Here is a 20930-nt window from a genome sequence, read left to right on the forward strand (position 1 = left end):
ATACTTTTTAATTTTCTATTGCCTATTAAGCCTGCGTTACTGGTTAGTAGTTTACCTAATTATTTAAATACAATTAAATAAAGATATAATTATGAACGGTAAAGAGCGCTGATTAAAAGGCGTGGTAATCGCCTAATAATAACTGGTGAAATAAAACTATTCGAGCCCAGGTGTTGCGTATTATGTTTATAATACATTTACATGTGCATTAAAATCATCGTTGATGTTTTCATATTGGTTACTGTTACGCCTTGGTACAATCATTATGATAAGCTGATCTAGACCGTATGAACGAAACTATTCAATAAATTAATACATATATATTGCCATTACACATAGGACATATTCAGTATATACAATATTCTAACCTACATAGTAATAATAATGATAATTAAATGCTGCGCCAACTTTTGTGCTTGTCCTAGGAAGGTAAGATGGAGCTAACGTGTCAACACAAGTAGCCTCCCATACCAAAGCCCTTCTCATCATACTAATGATCAAAGACATCCCATTGGGCCGTCTGACATCGTATCTAGTGATACTTGTTGGCTCCAAAATTTATAGAACATTGTCAGAGGCAAGAGAGCGGCTTTGAGTGCGGCGTGACGAGAAAATGTATCTGCACTATTTTGGCAATAGAGGTGATGGTGTCCAAGGCAACTTACTTCAAAGCCACAGAGACACTTGAGGTAATGCTAAGAGATTCCGGGTCTAAATGGGTGCCAGTGTTTGCCAGTGTGTGGCGCACCGGACCGTATTGAGTTTTGTTTAAATTGTATTTATTTAATTTTTAGCTTTTAGTAGCCGTAAATTTCTTGTAGCAGTTTAGTATCTTAGTCTTGCCATACTAATCTCTACAATTACTCTTCGTTCACAAGTCACATAATTACAATTGACAAAAGCTTGACATTAATGGTAAAGCGTCACTCATCGTAAGTAGTTAGTTGTCAGTTGTCAATACTCATAACTCAATCGTCAGTCATTGTCATTCCGAGTATTTGGAGAGTTGTATTAGGACGTTTCTTAACGCCAAATTGTTATAATATACAACAATTTAATACATTGTACATCTTAGTTCACAGTGTCTTTTCTTGATTTAAATTATTTAGTTCATTTTTTAACTTCAAAGCTAATGGTTAGTGTAGGTATAATGTTAAAGTTGTAGGTATTCAATATCCTGTTTAGTCAAAACAAGGCCGAATACGAAATACGAATACCGCCTGCGTGTCGTCAGTAAAGTTTCAGGTGGGTACAATTTGTTTTTTTTTTAATTTAATTATAATGTTTTGTTATTTTAATTGGACATCATGATATACGAAATGTAATACATTACCATTTCTTACCTAAAGGCTAAATAGTATAAGAGATTAAAAATAATCTCAATGTTGGTACTAAACATATTTATTTGGTGAAAATACTGCATTTCTTTTCTAGTATCGCTTTGACCTGAATTTATATTCTAACTTATTTGCAGAACATGGTTCTTCACAAATAATATCATCAGCTTATTGTGTTCGGTATCACAAAAGTTACCTAAAATATTAACTTAAAATATTTCTTATTTATTATGATATACATAACATAAATTGTTATGTTTATCATAACTATGGTAAATATTGCTCATTTAAAGTTTTATTATCTCCTTCAAGCAAATCATTGAGCAGACAATGTCTCAAGTTGCTATTGCATCAATATTTTTCTCACATCATTGGAAACCATGTCTTGTTACCAACATCTCTTGCTTTTTACCTGCCTTAAATAAAATAATATTTCATTTCATTACTCAATGCCTTGACAATTTTTAATGAATAATACATCCTTTGATTTTTCTTAATACTATTAATGTTAAATTTAGGGTCCCATATGTCCAATAAAAAACCCTGTAATGTCAAGTTTAGCTGCACATTTGACATGTCTTATTCCTTTAAAATATTGCGAAAACCCTTAATCATTATGTTATTAATTCATAATAATATGGTACATATCACTAATCTAAAAATTTAAAATGTGAATAATTCAGTATGATCCTTGAATATTGATTCTATACCTAAGTGATTATAGTTATTTTACATAAAATATTACTGTTTAAGTAGTTTAACAATGCTTAAGTAATTATATATATATATATATATATATATATATTTTCTAAACACAAATGATTGGTTATTTTTGTGTTAATATTTATTTCTTTAATCCAAATTAGTCTATTTATTATCACATGTGTGTTTAATCGTGTTATAATCATATAAGGTTTATGGTATTTGATGCACACATATTATAATTATAGTATATATATTATAAGGTATAAGGCATTAGTAGGTATAATATTATATTTATTTTTATTTTTATTAACTTTAATCTCATGGTGAATGCTTCGCCACATGTTTTTGTATGATTATGATAGGTATAAAAACTATTCATTGATTAATTTACCTTGCTAGTTATGATATTAATTTTACAAAATGTAAATGTTTTATGTTTCAATGCCAGATTGGATACATTAGTACTTCATAAATGTATGTATTTTATATTCTTGAATCTTTCATAATGTATAGCCCTTATCTACTACATAATTGTCTTCAGTTACACCTATCCAAGCTATATCTAACGTATCTAAATAGTTACCGCCATCAATGTAAAATGTGTAAAATTACTCACACGCCTGTGATAGAACGAGTACAATTGAGCAATTACGCGATTTAATTTGTATGTGCGGCGTATGATATGGGACGTCTTAAGTAATTTCACTTGCTTTCTATTTAATTAACCTTCGTAGAAGTAGCATCTACATTTTTCACTTCGAAAGTCTGGGATTGCTTGATAACTAAAAAAATTGTAGCCCTAAAAAATTGTTAGGTCTGACAGATTATTGTATCTGTTTCAAGATTATCGGATCGGCCTTGTGTGCCCTACACCGTAAATTTTTTGGGTCTCAGGCATGCCGGTATCCTTGCGATGTTTTCCTTTAACTGCATATAGCATATAGACAGAAAGTCCTTAGAGAATTAGTCATTAGTGTCGCACGCTGAATGCACTAAACCAACACTACTGTTTTTTATAATTGCAAATTTACTTTAAATACATTAAACAATAAAACATACTTAACTTCAATTGTATGCTGAGCCTTACGTTTTATAACCCGTAGGTTCCTTGTAATATACTTCTGAATATAAGAAACTATATAAAACCTATTCTGTAATATATATACAATACCTGTTACAAAGCACTAACCAGGAATAATCATACTAATTTATGCAATTATTATAATCCTATTAAATGTGATATACATATAAATATATAATATGTAATATAGATATAATAATTTTTTTAAAGCAAAGATATTTCTAATTTAGTACAATAGCAGTTTCCGCTACCCGTCTACATTGCCACGGAACCGGTGATCTTACGTAAAATTTGCTTTTGTTCTTTGTTACAATAGTATTAGATAACTATCTCATGATAATCTAAAGCATTTATATTTTCGTTATTAAACTTAATTTTACTTTTATACATACTATGCGGTAACAGAGAGATGAACCTAACAGCTGAACGAATTCGAATTAATTTAAAACAGATAATTATAGATTAATAACGAAAAATGTAAAAAGTGAAATGATTAAAATTTATGTCCATTAGTATAATTAATTATTGAGTAAGAAGTAATGGCTAAATATAGTGAGAAAAAACACGAATAATTTAGTGCAATCGGAAACAGGTCCGTTTAAGTTAACCGGTTTTTAGCATACAATTTGTTGTGATAGCTAATTAGGCTCGCCCTAGTTTATTAATTAAGTAACACTATCTAATTATTGATATACACTTAAGGCGTATTTTAAAGTGATTTTATATTTATGAAATAACCTTGACTACAGAATCTGTGATTATTTTTATAAGTCTTAAAATAAGCAAAACAGTATGGCCCTATACCTTTCAATCCGTATTGCAATGCACACGACAGATCAAAACATTAAATTATTTTTATAGGTTATTCATGATATCAATTATGTAAACAGTTTATATATATATAGTCTTTCGTTATTTAACATCTTCCAAAAATACACCAAAAATAGATAAGTGATAACGTGATAAGTGGAAACGAAACCCCAGTAACCGAGCCCCTATAGAAATCTGCTTAAATAAAAGTATTTTGTCATTTTGCATAAAAACAAAACAATTTGATACTACTATTGTATAGATAATAAATATCTCTATCTCCTTCACCCGTTCGTTATTTAGTAATTATTATTTATTAAGTATGTATAATATATATGTTACACATAAAAGTTGTGTATGATTCTTTTGCGTGTTTGCTTAATAATGATCGCCTAAATTATATATAGCAAAAATAATTCGTGTAATGGTCGAATACATTCATTTTGTTACGTTATAGCAATATCAAATGGTTTTCTGGTAGCACGCAATATTTGTCCTTACTTAGGCCTATAATTTCTTTAAAGACTTGGTTTAACATAATCAGTCCCTAGGCCTCTTATTTCTTTAAAGACTTGGTTTAACATAATCAGTCCCTAGGCATCTCATTTCAGTAAATGGGATTATCGTTCGACACTTTCCTGGGGCACCTGAAAATATGTTTAATTTTTAGAATGTTATTTGCGGTATATCGATTTTAGTGGAAACAAAAAACATCTTTAGACGCTCCTATTACTTGTTTGGACCTGCAGCTCAGTTTCATCATCGTATCATCTCGACGTCCATCGACACCACTATGTGGAACCAGCTGCCCACTGACGTATTTCCGGTAGTGTGAGTGTCCATGGGCGCGGTATCACTTAACATCAAATTTTGGGCTATTTATTACAAATGTCTGTCCGTTTGCCTCTTGTTACATAACGATATAAAAAAAGGATAAGAGCGTATCAATTATGTAAAAGTCCGGCTACGCACTTGCGAGCCTTCTGGCAGTGCGAGTGGTCATGAGTGTGTATCACTTACATTCAAGTGAGCCTCTATAGAATTAATAACTTCTTTGTCCTTCCTTCAAAAATTTGGTTAAAATTTACTGTGGCACATAATATACAACTATTATGTACTCTTGTCTTTCTTTTTCGGTGTGGGTTACTTTCACGCTTATTTAAATTCGTGATGAATATTATAAACATATTATACATTACATTCATGATACCTCCATTGTTGTATAATGTATGTGTAATAGTGAGAAAGTTTCATTGTAATAGAAAGATGTGCTAAAGTTTGTGAGCAGGATAAATAATGCGAATGTATGTTTTAGTGTTGTGTTGTGTTGTCTATAAGAGCTATTTGATTTTAATAATCCTCAAGAAAAATATGGCTCCTAGAATTTTGCAAGAAAAATTTAGACTCAATATATAGTCGGAATTCCTTACACATACAAATTCGCTGTCACTTCATTAACATTGGATTCCCAAAATGAAACTGCACCGTATAAGATATAGGTACTAAATAAAACGTGTAAAATGTATAATATATTTTTATCATATCAAAAATTTGATCGTTAATCCATTACAAATCGTGAATAACGGCTTAAGTTATTTCCGCCGCGCAACACGAAGCAAATTATAAGTGAAAACGTCGCAATTTGGTAGATTGGACCAATTTTAATGGTCGCTACGAAATTGAAAGTAGACACATTTATTACGTCTTCATTGTAGAATGATGATTAATTATCATATATACTATGAACTTGTTCAAAGGATTATTGAAAGCGTCATGGCTTGGAACGCGTTATGTGCCCTTAAAGAAGTAGCGTCGTTGTACGAACAGAGATACGCTACGAACATCATTCACAATAGGGAAGGGTCAGATAGGGTATGCCCTACTCTTGCCATCGCATCGCATCAACTCTACAACGGTATAGGAACGAATCTTATAAGCATCAGCATGGTACATTATCTAAAGCTAACTATTCGCGGAATTGTGTGGGTATTGTTTTAGGTATAATTTTGAGCGATTGAGTACTAGTTTATTATCATTGACCCAGACGTAAACATATCGCGTCATTGTTACGGGTCTTTAAAATAGTATTAATAAAGGGCTATAGTACGGTACGACATTCATGAACCGCTGAACTATTGATGCAATCAATCAAGTAGATAATGTAAACAGTTCCGCACTAAATCAGATCAATTAAGCATGGCTGTCTAACAGTTACTGTAACAGTTTTGTTAACAATACATTCTTTTATCAGAGAGGTCAGGTGTCTAATAATCAAAGTAAACAAACGGTTGTGAACGCTTTCTATTTGGTGAATTTTCTTTAAAAAAATGCTAAGTGAGGGGTCATATTAAGTGGAGGGGGGAGGAATTTTAGTAAAGCGTATCTTTCGTGTTCAATGAGACCTATATGAAAGATTCTGCAGTCGCGCCATTGATTTCTGAGGGTCGGACGGTCGCTTTAGTGACGCCGCACAATGTCGTCCACTCCCCCGTCTTCGGCATGCCTCAGTGACTAGGTGATGGTAAGACCTGTAGGGACCACAAGTGTAGGATCGCCTTCGAGGACTGGTTCTCTTCACTGTGCCAATCACGAGTGGAGAATTTTCAGCCTGATACATGTCCAAAAAACTAAAGATCCGTTGGTGATTGAACATTACCTGATAAAAATAATACATGAGTTTTAATCTCCAATACAACTTACGGTTAAACTAAGTGTGTATGGAAAAAATATTGCAGTGTCGCAACAATTCAGTTGGGCGTGTATTGTACAGATAACTAATTCGTGATCTATCGTTCAATCAATTACAGATTGAGATTACTTATGTATACATATAAAAACATTGAACATGAATACTTGAGTAACATCAGCAATAACATAAATGTTTATAGCAGCGATCGGTTATAGCGATAAACCTGAATTCTTTGGAGGTAACTGTTCAGGTAGTTATTGTTTGCATCAATATCAGATATATCTATACTCCAGAGTTAACGGTATTAGTAAGTCCAGTCTGGTCGTGTATCTATGACGTCATATTTATTTTCGAGCTTCGTAACCACCACTGAAACAAAACCAATTCGACTAATGGTCCTTCAAGTTTAGAGCGTACCAATGACCGGCAACGCACTCGCCAGCCCTCTGGCTAGAGAGTGTTATTGGCGGTATTAATTGATATCGGGTGAGCCCCCTGCCCGTTTGCCTTCTGTTGTATAAAAAATCACGTTAAACTAATGCATTAAAGTTACGTGTAATTCTCAATCCGAAGCCTTGCCTCCGATAACAGTGCTTTTGTCTTGTACCGCTATCGGTCGGTCGAGGTATGGTGAAGCAAAATATTATAAGAATATGCAAATATCTGGGATTCAAACCCGATGCGTGTCAGGCAGAGAACATCGTATAGTGCCATATTTATATATGTTACCAGAACTTGTCTTTATTTCCTTAATGAAGGTTTTATTTGCGGTTTTCATCAGGTAAAATAATATTTAAGACGAGGTTAAGGCCTTTTAGTGTTTGTGGATGATTTAACCATAACATTTTTAATATCAAGTTGCGCTCGCAGTTTTCATATTGTACATAAAGTCTTTTTAAATTAAAAAGTGGGTCTAGATTTGATTCGTCTAATTCCTAGAGCGGTTTTAGTACATACTACTTTGATAATACTTTCCAAATATCGTATATATATCATAACTTACATAATCCCTCGTATATATGTATAAAAAATCTCACATTGACCTTCGCATGGTTAGCGAATGTCTCCATCCGTGACTAATGTTAATTTTGCTAATCTGCTGACGTCACATGAATCTTATGTTTCTACGTTTGCATGTTGATTGTATTGAAAGAATGTCGGTACATGTAACTGTTATGTATGGCAACAAATCTGTAAGTTTTTGTATCGCCCTTGCGTAGTTTGTTATGCTTTGGGTTATAGAACTGGAGGTGCACTTGTTAAGAATATTTTTAGGTAAAAAAACTATCATTGATAATGATGCAACAATGTATCTACCCCAAAAGAATCCTATACAGTTTATAGTAGGTGCAATATAATATAATTTAGTAATACTGTATTTATCGCTCATTAAAACATTTATTATAGTATTTACAATTTTCTTAACCTGCATAGGAATAATAAACATAATAATTAAAATGTAATAAAAATAAAGTTAAAACAAAATAAAAAGTTTGGTCCCTGTACCTTTAATACTAGTAATACTTAAAATTCATAATAAGATAATATTAATATCACTTTCCATTTTCCTACCAACAATATTGCTGTGCAGGCATTTAGTTTTACTCATAACGACAGAGTATTTAGGCAGGTTGTTTATGAACGTTTCGAACGCTGTGAATGAATTGGTAAGAAAAATCGTCATACTTTTGTTGGCACGTATGAGCCCCTTTTATCTATTGCAGTTTTTCCCAACGTGGGATTGACGCCCTACACGGGGATTTAATTGTTAAGTGGGCCAATTCGGAAATGGACTCAACGTTTTTCAATATGTTTTGAAAATTTTCTTATTGTGTTTCGTTAACAATTTTCGACTAATGTCTTCTTAGAACAAAGTCATTTAAGTTTTTTATGACAACAATTCAATTTTTAGTATCAAAATTAAGTGTTATATAGGAGGGCCATAACAATTTTAGAAATACTAAGTTGGGGCATGATACAAAAAGAATTGGGAAACGTTCATCTAATGTAAAAAATACTAAATTTTAGTAGCTCAATATAGTATGTAATTTGAATTAGAAATATCAGCAAATTTCGTATGCTCTGTCAAACCGTAAAGTCCAACCCGATTATTAAACGCCAGTGTATAGTTCTCCCTTTGCGACCTTCACATACAAGCGGAACTCGGAAGAGCAGCTGTTCAGTCATGCTCACCCCATCGTGACGGCGACAGGGGAACCATAATAACTTCTTCAGATGGTTTTACTTTAAGGTTAATAGCACACAGTTTGTTTTAGTGAAAACCGTATAGAGGTGCGCAGGAATTATACGATTTTTCATACTTTATAAAATTGTTTGTGTCCATGACGTTTTCACGAATGATCGTTTTAGGCCGTGGCTCAGATAGTTGTAATTATCTGATTTTTAGGTATGTTCACTTACTAATTTACATATATCTAACACACTAGTTAATATTCTAACTATTCGTCTCCCTATGTTTTTCTTTAAGATATATCGTTTTTCTTATGGCGTTATGAGCCTCAAAAATGTCCAGTTAAAACTAATCAGCTGAAAACTAATGACTTAAAAGAAATTCGCTTTATATTAGTTTTAAATTATACTTTATACAGTCATAGTGCTTTGAAAATGCTATGCTATGGTCGTCGTCATAGTATTCAAATGTCGTACACATTACGAGGTGTTAAATAAAACATCAATGGTGAAATCAGCTGTTACAAGACTGGATTACAAACCGGTCCTCATTCATGTGTATGGCGTGATCTATCCAGAAAGTTGTACACCTAGATTTCATTTCCCTTCCGATAGGTATAAATACAATCCTAGCTTAGACTAAAAAAATAGCGGATTTTGATGTTGTTTACATTCCTATTAATTCATTGGAACGTCGTTTAAATCCAGTATCTTCCGGATGTCTCCATACTTGTATGTTTAATACGTTATTACCTCGAAATACTACAAACATTTAAATGACTAACCGTTGGCAGTTAGTAATTTTAAAGTACGCTTTCCTGTTCGAAGGCGTTTTACATCTATTAAACTGATATTTTTAACACATAATATATAACATCTATATTTGTTTCATATCGCTTAATCGTTGTTACTTGTGAAAATATTTTTCTAAATAAAAATTAGTAGTAATTATATCTTTTGGCTAACTTTGATAAGATTTAAACGTTAATTAAAGTTAGTTACTATTATAAAATGTTTTATTGTACAAAATATACATTACTTATTTCGGAGAATTGTCTTAAAGTAATAATTTCTGTGAGTGAGGTCGCAGGCATTCGTTAACCTTGTAGACTTTCTCTATAATCTACAAATTTACAGTGCTATTGACATGACATATTGTATTGTTTCAGATTTTCCATCAGTCTCACCGCATAGAAAATCTCTGTAATGATAAACAATGGCTGTATTTGCTCCCACGCTCGTTCACTAGAAAACTCATCACTTAACGAAGAAATGTGACATAACGCCATCTAGCGGAAACAGCGCGTACTACGCAAAACTAAACCAAAATGAAGCTGAATTTGTTCAAGCGGTCCATGATTTTTGCGACTTTCTTTGGGTCCTGTCTATGTATAGCGTTATTGGTTGCATCTTTAGGAACCCAGCATTGGGTAGATGCAAGAGCGAGGCGGTTGCAAAACACTGAATCCGAGGGCCGGATTAACTTTGGACTTTTTGAGGGGCACAAAGAATTGAATTTCGGATATGGGTGGAGGCCACACGATTTAAGTAGTAGGTATATTTATATATTATAAGTTGAGTTGATATAATGTTTAGTACTTAAAATCTAGCACGCAAATCAAGCCAGTTTCGCGATCTGTCAGCTTTTGCTGATTTAAGTTAAGACCAAGACGAGACTAAGGTTTTTAGAAATAAGTCTAGCCTTAGATCTTACTTAAACTGGATGATGATAGCAATAATCTTTATTTCAGTAGGCGCGGGAACTCATCCTGCCCGCCGATGGGCGTGGTGTGGTACAGCTGCCCAATTAGCAGTAGCCCTAGCAGCTAGCGCGGGAGCAGCTGTGTTAGCCGCATTGGCATCTGCAGCCAGACACTCAGCACAACCACGCCCACTTTTACTCACTAATTGTGCAACAGGTAATGTAAAAAAAATATCTTTGAAAGATCTGAACCGAGCATGAGTTCAATGCAGCTCACTATTTCTCGTCTTAATCGCATTTACTGCTTTTTTCTGATTTTGCTAGAGCATATTTCTTACCTTGGTCGAGCTATCGATTAGAGCATCGGTCTCAGGATATACCTATACCTTCCTCCACTTACTTACACAGATTTTTATTCAATAAAGCTTGTGGGGCCGAAAACGTCAAATGAAAGACCAATTGGTTGCATGTTTTGCTTGATTGGAATTGGCCTCAACTTCTCTAACCCAATCTCAGACATGCGATACGATAAAACGTTCCGTTTCATTGAATAAGAACGAATGAGTTTCTTTTCTCACTGTATAGAAACTGTCTTACTCGGGGTCTGTGGGATCTGACTTCTGACGCCAAACCAGCTAAGAAATGCTAAGAAGCCAACTAAAAAAATAGTCGATTAAAAACTGAAGCTATAATTGTAATGACCGCGACACGTAACAGATATTGTCAATGAATTATATAAAATGAAAGTGATCCGACCTCCCCACAGACTATGACAGATAGTACTTTCATTTCGTGGTTTTAGTAGCTAGCTTATGCTCGCGACTTGCCATTAAAAAGATCGTTTGTGTGTAGATTTTGTTATTTATTTCTTTATTACAAAAATACATACATTATCCTTACAGACTATGCCAATGCGATAATGTCGAGAATCATTTAACAAAATATAATAAAGTGTATATATAATATTAAACACATAATATACACGATATCGCTACTGTGAATTCACTCTGCGAACATACAAATATGTCGATAGTATCGGAGTGCTCTCTCCGATTCAGTTATATTTAAATAAAAACGGTTTAAGTTATCCATTTAATTTATTTTAATTTTTATATTATTTTATAAGGAGTTTCATTATAAAGTAACCCCTTTCTTTATAATAATAAACCTCAAATAGGTTGAATAATTTTTCATATCACTTAATTCTTATTTGTTTCATTACAAACAATAGTATTATTACCTCTAGTATACTAACCTATGGTTATATTTGATCCACATAAATAGCCAAGAAACATTAAGTTATCGTAAATCTTCTTCTAAACAGATCTTCGTGTATTTATATCCCCGCCCAAATCATCTGTATAATTGAGTGCGCGCAAGATAGCCATAGCTCTAGAATCGTTTCGGGGTATACTGACGTAACGACGCGTGTATATATGGTGACTCTCGCATACCAATGATGATAATGAAAATGGCTTGATGTTGCCGTAGTTGACTGTAAACACAAATAAATATTTTCTTAAAGAACTACACGCAAAAGTTAACTAGGCACCTCGCCAAATGTGATTATCTCCAAATCAGGTGCCAAGTTGATTCGTGCGTGGAGTAGGCACCATTCAATAAAGAAAATAAAAGGAATGCTAATAAAGTAAATAATAGGACTGTAAGACCGTACCTAATGACATAACTCACTTTAATTTATTATTTTCTGTTGATAAATTATTGCCTGTTATGAAAATATCACTTTTAAGGTTACACGTTTGAGATGAATGTCTGGACACCTATTTTACATAAACTAGCGTAAGCTAAGTATGGTTATTTTTAAAACAAATATTTTACTAAACGTTGAGCAGCAACCTAGGGGCTTCAGCGTGCGACTAGCATGAGGTCGTAGTGCGCCATTGGAATTTCTTCCTACACTGTATTTAATATTCGCGTCAAAATGTGATGGAAATCGTGAGGAAACCGGCCTTAGACACAAAAAGTCGACGGCGTTCATTAGGCACAGGAGGCTGATCACCTACTTGCCTATTAGATCGACAATTATCGTGAAACAGTTATAGAAATCTGAAGCCCAAACCTAAAAGGGTTGTAGCGCCACTATTTTTGTATACCAAATGTTACCGTTAATTAATTTTTAAGTACCATCGACTGCTCCAAATTTGCCACTGCAGTGCTTGCGCAGGGCTCCACACACAGACTCGTAGTATCGTTCTTCGTAGTCACATATTATATCTGGCCTGTACAAAATAAAAACACGTGTGGCACTCGGGGACTGCCGCGGTAAAGCTATTGCATAGCATTTTCAATCAACTTATGAAATTATAATCATTTATTTACTTTTTATTTATGCAGTATTTTTTCTTTGATATTAATTCAATCTACCACTCTACCAGACAAACACGCCTATATAGTCTGTCTCACTCTAACGCGTACCGGCTGCACCTATATTACGTCATCGTGTTAGGTTTTTTTCGTTACGGGATTCAGTCGCCGCGCTCAAAGCCCGCGATAAAATCTATGCAATAGCTTAAAAATTAACTTTATGCTATGGATACTATCTGTTTTAGATATCGAATCAATGCATATGTCTTAAAGCTTCTGGTTTATTAATTTTAATGAAATACTGGAAAATAACCCAAAAATATTTCAAAATTTTACCTAATAATTTCCCAACAATTAATGAGTTCGGCAGCGCAATCAGTTATATTGTAAGAGCCACGGTGGACCACGTCGAATTCAATTTTTTTATAATAGACGTCTGGAAACTCCATAATTTGTCCAGAAGCATTTTTACTCCAAACTAAAATGACAACGCTTATGAGTTATATTTACTAAACTGTCTCTTAAATTAAAGGGCGTATGCATGGCTACGACGCCATTCGTTGGTATGTGGTGGTAGTATCCTAAATTTAACTATTGTATGCATCAGTTAATGAAGAGATTACTTTAATAAATGTTAAATACAATCCAATCCAAATGCATGCAATTTGACTAATAGACCAGTGTCGATAATTTTTGAAACCAAAAAAAATTACAGTAGGATGAAACCCATTAGAAATGCAGGGGAATATGATCAAAATGAAAGGAAAAATAAATTACGGTCGATCCGAGTTCGGGAAGTGGGAGGGGGGTGACTTTTAAGGGGGAAAAATTGTTTATCTTGATTTCCGGCGAAACTACCAGTCCTATGGAAAAAAGTTAAATGGCAAAGTTGTAGGTCATAAAAAGATCTACAACTTTGGTACTTACAATTTTTTCACATAACCTCAAAATTTAGGTGAAAAATTCAAAAAACCAAGTTTTTGGTTTTTTATTTATATCTTTTTTAAAAAGTTTGTTTTTTCTACGAAATTTGGTGAAAACTTACCTTATTATGTCCCAAATATACTGTAATTTATTTGATTAAAAATATTTATTTTTTCGCCTCATTTTAACTTAATATCAAAAAAGCACCCTAATTTTCAATCGAAAATTCTGACGTCAAAATTTCAGCTTTTTTCAAAAAGTTTGGGGGCTTTTTGTTCGTTGAAATATCTACTTTCTGATGGTGTAAAAAAAATATACATTACTATAGGAAATATTATTAGAAAATGCAAAAAATTGAAAAAACCTCAAATTCGAAAATTTTCTTTTAATTATGTACAATTTTGAGGTATTTATTAAAATTTACACTTTAATTACTCAAAAAACGTAAGATTTCATGTTTCATTGATAAACGAAAAAATTGCAAATTAAAATATACGTCTATAATTAACAAACAAATAAGTTAATAAAGTTAATATTTAATAAGACATCTACAATATTTTGAAAAAGTTGTAGAATCTTCTGTAAATAATATTTGTAGATGCCTATTTATTGCTGTTTTAAGATAATTTATATACCTGAGTGACCTTCGGTGAATTTTAGCCTAGTGTAAGTTATTTCATTGAGAAGTGGGGATGGACCTAGGAGGGTCTGGGCCTTACTGCTACCTGCTATTTCGTAGCAGCTGTAAAAACCGTTAGCCAGTATTCGAGATACAGAGTAGTGTACAACATCGTTTTTAAAAATACACCTGCAGGCTGAGTTACTCTAAGTGATTTGTGAGAAATTTACTTTATTCAAAGAAAAATTCAAAATTCACCGAAGGTCACTCAGGTATATAAATTATCTTAAAACAGCAATAAATAGGCATCTACAAATATTATTTACAGAAGATTCTACAACTTTTTCAAAATATTGTAGATGTCTTATTAAATATTAACTTTATTAACTTATTTGTTTGTTAATTATAGAAGTATATTTTAATTTGCAATTTTTTCGTTTATCAATGAAGCATGAAATCTTACGTTTTTTGAGTAATTAAAGTGTAAATTTTAATAAATACCTCAAAATTGTACATAATTAAAAGAAAATTTTCGAATTTGAGGTTTTTTCAATTTTTTGCATTTTCTAATAATATTTCCTATAGTAATGTATATATTTTTTACACCATCAGAAAGTAGATATTTCAACGAACAAAAAGCCCCCAAACTTTTTGAAAAAAGCTGAAATTTTGACGTCAGAATTTTCGATTGAAAATTAGGATGCTTTTTTGATATTAAGTTAAAATGAGGCGAAAAAATAAATATTTTTAATCAAATAAATTACAGTATATTTGGGACATAATAAGGTAAGTTTTCACCAAATTTCGTAGAAAAAACAAACTTTTTAAAAAAGATATAAATAAAAAACCAAAAACTTGGTTTTTTGAATTTTTCACCTAAATTTTGAGGTTATGTGAAAAAATTGTAAGTACCAAAGTTGTAGATCTTTTTATGACCTACAACTTTGCCATTTAACTTTTTTCCATAGGACTGGTAGTTTCGCCGGAAATCAAGATAAACAATTTTTCCCCCTTAAAAGTCACCCCCCTCCCACTTCCCGAACTCGGATCGACCGTAATTTATTTTTCCTTTCATTTTGATCATATTCCCCTGCATTTCTAATGGGTTTCATCCTACTGTAATTTTTTTTCATTTTTTACTATTTTTGAAGGCTTCGGCACTGGTCTATAACACATACCTGTAATAAATATTATTATTACAGTCCAGTTTTTATTACAATTTCTAAAGAAATAGGGTGTAAACGTTGGAAGAGGCCTTCTCCTAGAAGGGAGCCGCATCGTAAAATGATAAACTTGTATGTTATATGGAAAATAAGATGTGGACAAATAGAAGCTTATTATTATTAAATACTTACAATACAAAACTAAACTTGAAAAAACATGAATAATTATGGAGTGCTTCATGTTTCTTAATTCATGTTCCTACGTCTGCCTCCGAGTAACAACCTTCAGGTTAAACTTAGCTTTAATCAACTTTCTTAATGAGCAATTATTTTTGACACGTTAATTTGGTATTTGATCTCGTTAATCAAGTTTTTACATCTGTTTAAATTAACGTTAAAAATTAATCATATTTCATTTATATTATATATCTCTCTTTACGAATATTTAACGAAATAACTAATTAATTTGTTGAATAAATATATATTCCACGCTTAAATTATAATTCAACGTTATTTACCCGCATAAGCAAAGAAATATAAATTTATCGTTAATGAGCTATATTCTCGGTATTGAGATCTAAGGAAAATAAGTGATTATTTTTGTTTAACACGATTTATTAAAAAATAATATTCGACCTTTAAAATTAATATTAAAACAGTATATGTCATTATACTGAGTACATATTGAGTTTGAACCCTCAATTGAAGGATTTACATGTTTTGTTAATAAACAATTATTATCTTTACGCAAATAAATTTAAGACCATTAGACTTTCTATTATGTATGCCTTCTGCAGAGGCAGGATATTAAGAAATACATTTAACGCCTAAAAAACTTATATTTTTCTTAATTATTATTATTATTTACACATTATACATTATTACGTTACTGTAATTTCAGTACTATTCTGTCTCGGCGCAATGTCAGTGTGGCTCACCGAGTTCTTCCTCCGTCTACAGCATAACGTTATGTCTGAAGAAGACCTCGCAAATACATGGTCTTCCGAATTAACGGCGGATCTTGGATTGTCCTTCTGGTAAGACCACTATCATTCAGTTGGCATAATGTTATTTGGTAATTATTCGTTACTATGTGCTTTAGAAGCAAGAAATAATTCAAATAAACTACGGCTGTGTTAATCATATTTATTAATGAAGAAACAAAAATGTTTATATACTTAATACCACACTAACCTATGTTTAAATATCTAATCTGGTTTAGAATGTAGTTAAAAAATGACTAATTATTGATGTCTTTGTGACGTTTCAAAAGTTGTCAAATCAAATTAAAGCGACGGAATCTATAGGTTTTAAATTGAACTTTTTTACGATTTTTAAAGTATGTAATATATTGAGTGACGCTAATAATATTCCATCTTTTTTACTGTTACAGGTTAGTGGTAGCAGCATGCATATCAGCTTTTATCAACAATGTGTGCATTTTAATTGCAATGTCAGATGCGCCCGATTCAGACGTCGCTGCCCCCGCGTTAGAGGAAAAATTGAATGGAGCTATCATGCTCTACTAAGACTAATCTAAAGAATCTCTTGTGAACTTTTACCTTTCGAACTCTAACTTTTTAAGTGGAGTCACTTAACCTAAAGGAGGTTTACATTTCGATGCGGTGTTTTTTAAATCTTAATAGTGCAAAGTTTTGATAATAACGTACTTAAAGACGGATAATAAACCAAGTTATTCCATGAAAGGTGAACAATGATTGTAGTTTAGTTCTCAATGTTTACAAATATGAGTTATGCCGTCTATTGTGTATTGCCATTTTGGCGAATAAGGCTGAATATGTAATAATCCGTCCAGTAAATGTTGTACTGTCGATTGTTATTCCTATAATAAGAAAAAGTAATTTTATAATAAAATAATATGAGCCTGTCCTTGAACTATGTCTATTACTGTTCGTTCACTTGCTTATTAAATATATTGTTGTTTTTTCAAAATTCTAAACCCGTTATCCATTAATATTAATAAAACTTATACATTTTATGTATAAGTAACAATGTCTATAGATAAGTAATTCCAACAATATAGTATAGTAGTATTCTAATCAATGTGTATAGTTTTTTAACTTTGTATACCAGCGGTACACTGAAAATAAATTAAAAAAGTAAAACCTGCGTGTAAATACGAAAAGTCGTATCGGCACTAAACCGTGCAACGTCGCAGTTTAAAATGAAATAATTGTGATAGATGCTCGTTTTAACCTGGTCAACATGTATTTTGTATAAAATTTTAATTTTGGCTATAGAAGTTGGCTAAGAATACCAGTGTACTGTAGGTAAATATTTACCTCACTGATTTTAACAGTATTAAGAACTCAAGAGTAAGCGCAAAATTATTTTCATTTATTTTATATTAGTGCCATTAGGTTAAGTTTTCTGTAATTATTTCTCTATTTTGTAACTTTTCAAAAATAAATATTATTTTATAAAAATATTTCTTATTTTCATAATTGAATCTGCATTATAACAGTTTTCTTAAACATCGTTATTTAATCACAAAACATTCAGTTGAATATTTTTTCTCTTAAAATAAATACTGTGTTTGGTTTTTAACCATCTGTGTAGTGATTTGTATCCTAGAAGCCAGTTTTATGTTTTGCTAAATAAAAAAACACATTTCAAAAGACAATTAACTTTAAGAATGGCTTATATTCAAATAATTAATCAGTGATAAAATTTATTTCAATAATATTATTTAACAAAGAACAACAGATATCACAATTTTACTAATGCTAGTTTTGTCTTATTATTTTTTTAGAGGCCTAGCACCAAATATTGTAGAACCAACGCGAACAGTTGTTGCTCCCAGTTCAATCTGTAACAAAAATAAACAACTGTAAATATTATTTGTCTCATCACCCTCGAACAAGGCAAAAGCTGAAAGGGGCAGCAGGGTGAAAGTAATGATCAGTAAAAATACAAGAGTTTTTCGGGCAACCTTAACTTTGATCATTATTTTTAGTGTTGATTCCAGATTTATCTCAGTGTTATATTTATTTTTCCAATATATTTACTGTAAATTTTGATAATTTTGTAAATCTATTTAATTTTCACAGATTTTTTAACTGATCTTAGCCAAGGTTATTCTTATTAAAGCATTATATAAATAAAATAATATTTGATGTAATTCATTTTGTTTAAAGTAATTATTTTGTTTTAAGTAAATTTACAGCAAAAAAGTGTGTAGACACAGTTTAGTGCATAAACAATAATTAAAGACATACGGCATGTTCATAATCTGCTGACATTCCCATAGATAATTCAACATCATTGATGTCCAGATCGAGATTTTGGCAAACATCTTCTCTACATTTGGCAAGTAACAAGAAATCTGGATTTGGCCCAAGAGTCACATCATAATCATATTGGCCAATAGTCATAAGACCCTTAAGATTAAGGTTGGGACAATTTTCTAACACATGCTTCACTAATGTGCTAGCTTTTGAAGGTTCTATGCCATTTTTAGCTGAAATAATAAATTTGTGTAAATTTCCACATTAAATAATTATTATTATAAAAGTCAGATTTATTGCAATCTGTCTTTAATTGATCAAAGGTCAATTATGTAAAACACAATAGAGTAATTTCCAGAATATTATATAAATAAATTAATAGAATGAGATAACAAAATTAATATTTAACCTTCTTCAGCACTTGTATTAACTTGCACCATAACTCGTAGCCTATCATCTCCTTGGCGGAATTTTTCCCACTGCTTATTTAAGTTATCTGCAAGTTTTGCAGAGTCAACTGTTTCAACAATGTAAAGCTTAGGTGACTGAAGTAGTTTGTTTATTTTATTTGTTTGTAAATGACCAATAAAGTGCCTGTAATTTAAAATAACAAAACATTAATTTTACGAAAGTTTAAACTTGTCAACAAAACTTATATTTAAAATAGTTTGTGGATTTTTCTGTACAGGATTTCTGTAATAGTCTCATCAAAGGCAAGTCATGCTTAAAAATAGGTTTACCATTTAATATCTTTACAAAGCTCCAGTATTTGGGGATCATTTGCCTTTTCTGACAGTTCATTCACATAGTTTTCACCAAAGTGCCGCTGTCCAGCTTCATATGCTTGTATTATTAACGATGCTGGCTTTATCTTAGAAACAGCAACTAATGTCGGTACTATTTGCGGTAAATCCTGTGCAAACCAGTAAAAATATTTTAAAGGTTATGATTGAATACTAAATATATTCTTTAATTTTAATAGGAACTCCAGTATTTACCTTACTTCTCTTAGATACCGCAGTTTCTATTCGACTCAAAACCGTTTTTAAACCATACATTATGTCGATATCTTGTTCGACGTTTGAAGACATTTGTCATTTAAGTTTAGTTAATTAACCGTGAATGGCTTCTCCTTCAAGTTTATACAGTAGACTTAGAGTCGATTTCTAACCCTTTTATTCAATTCATGAAACTGATTAATAATAATAACAAATAATACATATTAGACCAGTGCCGAAGCCTTCAAAAATAGTAAAAAATGAAAAAAAATTACAGTAGGATGAAACCCATTAGAAATGCAGGGGAATATGATCAAAATGAAAGGAAAAATAAATTACGGTCGATCCGAGTTCGGGAAGTGGGAGGGGGGTGACTTTTAAGGGGGAAAAATTGTTTATCTTGATTTCCGGCGAAACTACCAGTCCTATGGAAAAAAGTTATATGGCAAAGTTGTAGGTCATAAAAAGATCTACAACTTTGGTATTTACAATTTTTTCACATAACCTCAAAATTTAGGTGAAAAATTCAAAAAACCAAGTTTTTGGTTTTTTATTTATATCTTTTTTAAAAAGTTTTTTTTTTCTACGAAATTTGGTGAAAACTTACCTTCTTATGTCCCAAATATACTGTAATTTATTTGATTAAAAATATTTATTTTTTCGCCTCATTTTAACTTAATATCAAAAAAGCACCCTAATTTTCAATCGAAAATTCTGACGTCAAAATTTCAGCTTTTTTCAAAAAGTTTGGGGGCTTTTTGTTCGTTGAAATATCTACTTTCTGATGGTGTAAAAAAAAATATACATTACTATAGGAAATATTATTAGAAAATGCAAAAAATTGAAAAAACCTCAAATTCGAAAATTTTCTTTTAATTATGTACAATTTTGAGGTATTTATTAAAATTTACACTTTAATTACTCAAAAAACGTAAGATTTCATGCTTCATTGATAAACGAAAAAATTGCAAATTAAAATATACTTCTATAATTAACAAACAAATAAGTTAATAAAGTTAATATTTAATAAGACATCTACAATATTTTGAAAAAGTTGTAGAATCTTCTGTAAATAATATTTGTAGATGCCTATTTATTGCTGTTTTAAGATAATTTATATACCTGAGTGACCTTTTGTG

At 31.6% G+C, this 20930-nt stretch overlaps 2 protein-coding genes and 1 long non-coding RNA gene across 3 annotated transcripts; 1 reads left to right on the forward strand and 2 right to left on the reverse strand.

The window, feature by feature from the left end:
• Positions 1-994: 994 nt before the first annotated feature.
• On the forward strand, positions 995-17994 carry LOC110998928. The gene is made up of 5 exons (XM_022267739.2): positions 995-1245; positions 9982-10363; positions 10564-10731; positions 16447-16582; positions 16939-17994. The coding sequence occupies exons 2-5, from the start codon at positions 10141-10143 to the stop codon at positions 17072-17074; spliced, it is 663 nt and encodes a 220-aa protein (XP_022123431.1). The 5' UTR covers positions 995-1245; positions 9982-10140; the 3' UTR covers positions 17075-17994.
• Positions 11896-13261, reverse strand: LOC110998929. The gene is made up of 3 exons (XR_006750514.1): positions 13176-13261; positions 12660-12754; positions 11896-12009 (listed from the first exon to the last, which is right to left on the reverse strand). It is a non-coding gene; the product is annotated as an uncharacterized LOC110998929 (long non-coding RNA).
• Positions 17995-18224: 230 nt separating the features above from the next.
• Positions 18225-20010, reverse strand: LOC110998918 (pyridoxal phosphate homeostasis protein). The gene is made up of 5 exons (XM_022267729.2): positions 19792-20010; positions 19534-19706; positions 19203-19387; positions 18785-19026; positions 18225-18375 (listed from the first exon to the last, which is right to left on the reverse strand). The coding sequence occupies exons 1-5, from the start codon at positions 19882-19884 to the stop codon at positions 18307-18309; spliced, it is 762 nt and encodes a 253-aa protein (XP_022123421.2). The 5' UTR covers positions 19885-20010; the 3' UTR covers positions 18225-18306.
• Positions 20011-20930: the final 920 nt, after the last annotated feature.

This window comes from Pieris rapae, chromosome 11 (assembly GCF_905147795.1).
Source record: "Pieris rapae chromosome 11, ilPieRapa1.1, whole genome shotgun sequence".
Lineage (NCBI taxonomy): Eukaryota > Metazoa > Arthropoda > Insecta > Lepidoptera > Pieridae > Pieris > Pieris rapae.

Excerpts from the sequence above, each read along its gene's own strand:
- LOC110998918 (XM_022267729.2), bottom strand. The coding sequence starts at position 19,884 with ATGTCTTCAAACGTCGAACAAGATATCGACATAATGTATGGTTTAAAA. Across the intron at positions 19,388-19,533 it reads CTTTGTAAAGATATTAAATG|GCACTTTATTGGTCATTTAC; the intron begins GTAAACCTATTT and ends TTTAAATTACAG. Across the intron at positions 19,027-19,202 it reads TAATACAAGTGCTGAAGAAG|CTAAAAATGGCATAGAACCT; the intron begins GTTAAATATTAA and ends TTATTATTTCAG.
- LOC110998928 (XM_022267739.2), top strand. The coding sequence starts at position 10,141 with ATGAAGCTGAATTTGTTCAAGCGGTCCATGATTTTTGCGACTTTCTTT. Across the intron at positions 10,364-10,563 it reads GAGGCCACACGATTTAAGTA|TAGGCGCGGGAACTCATCCT; the intron begins GTAGGTATATTT and ends TCTTTATTTCAG. Across the intron at positions 16,583-16,938 it reads GATCTTGGATTGTCCTTCTG|GTTAGTGGTAGCAGCATGCA; the intron begins GTAAGACCACTA and ends TTACTGTTACAG.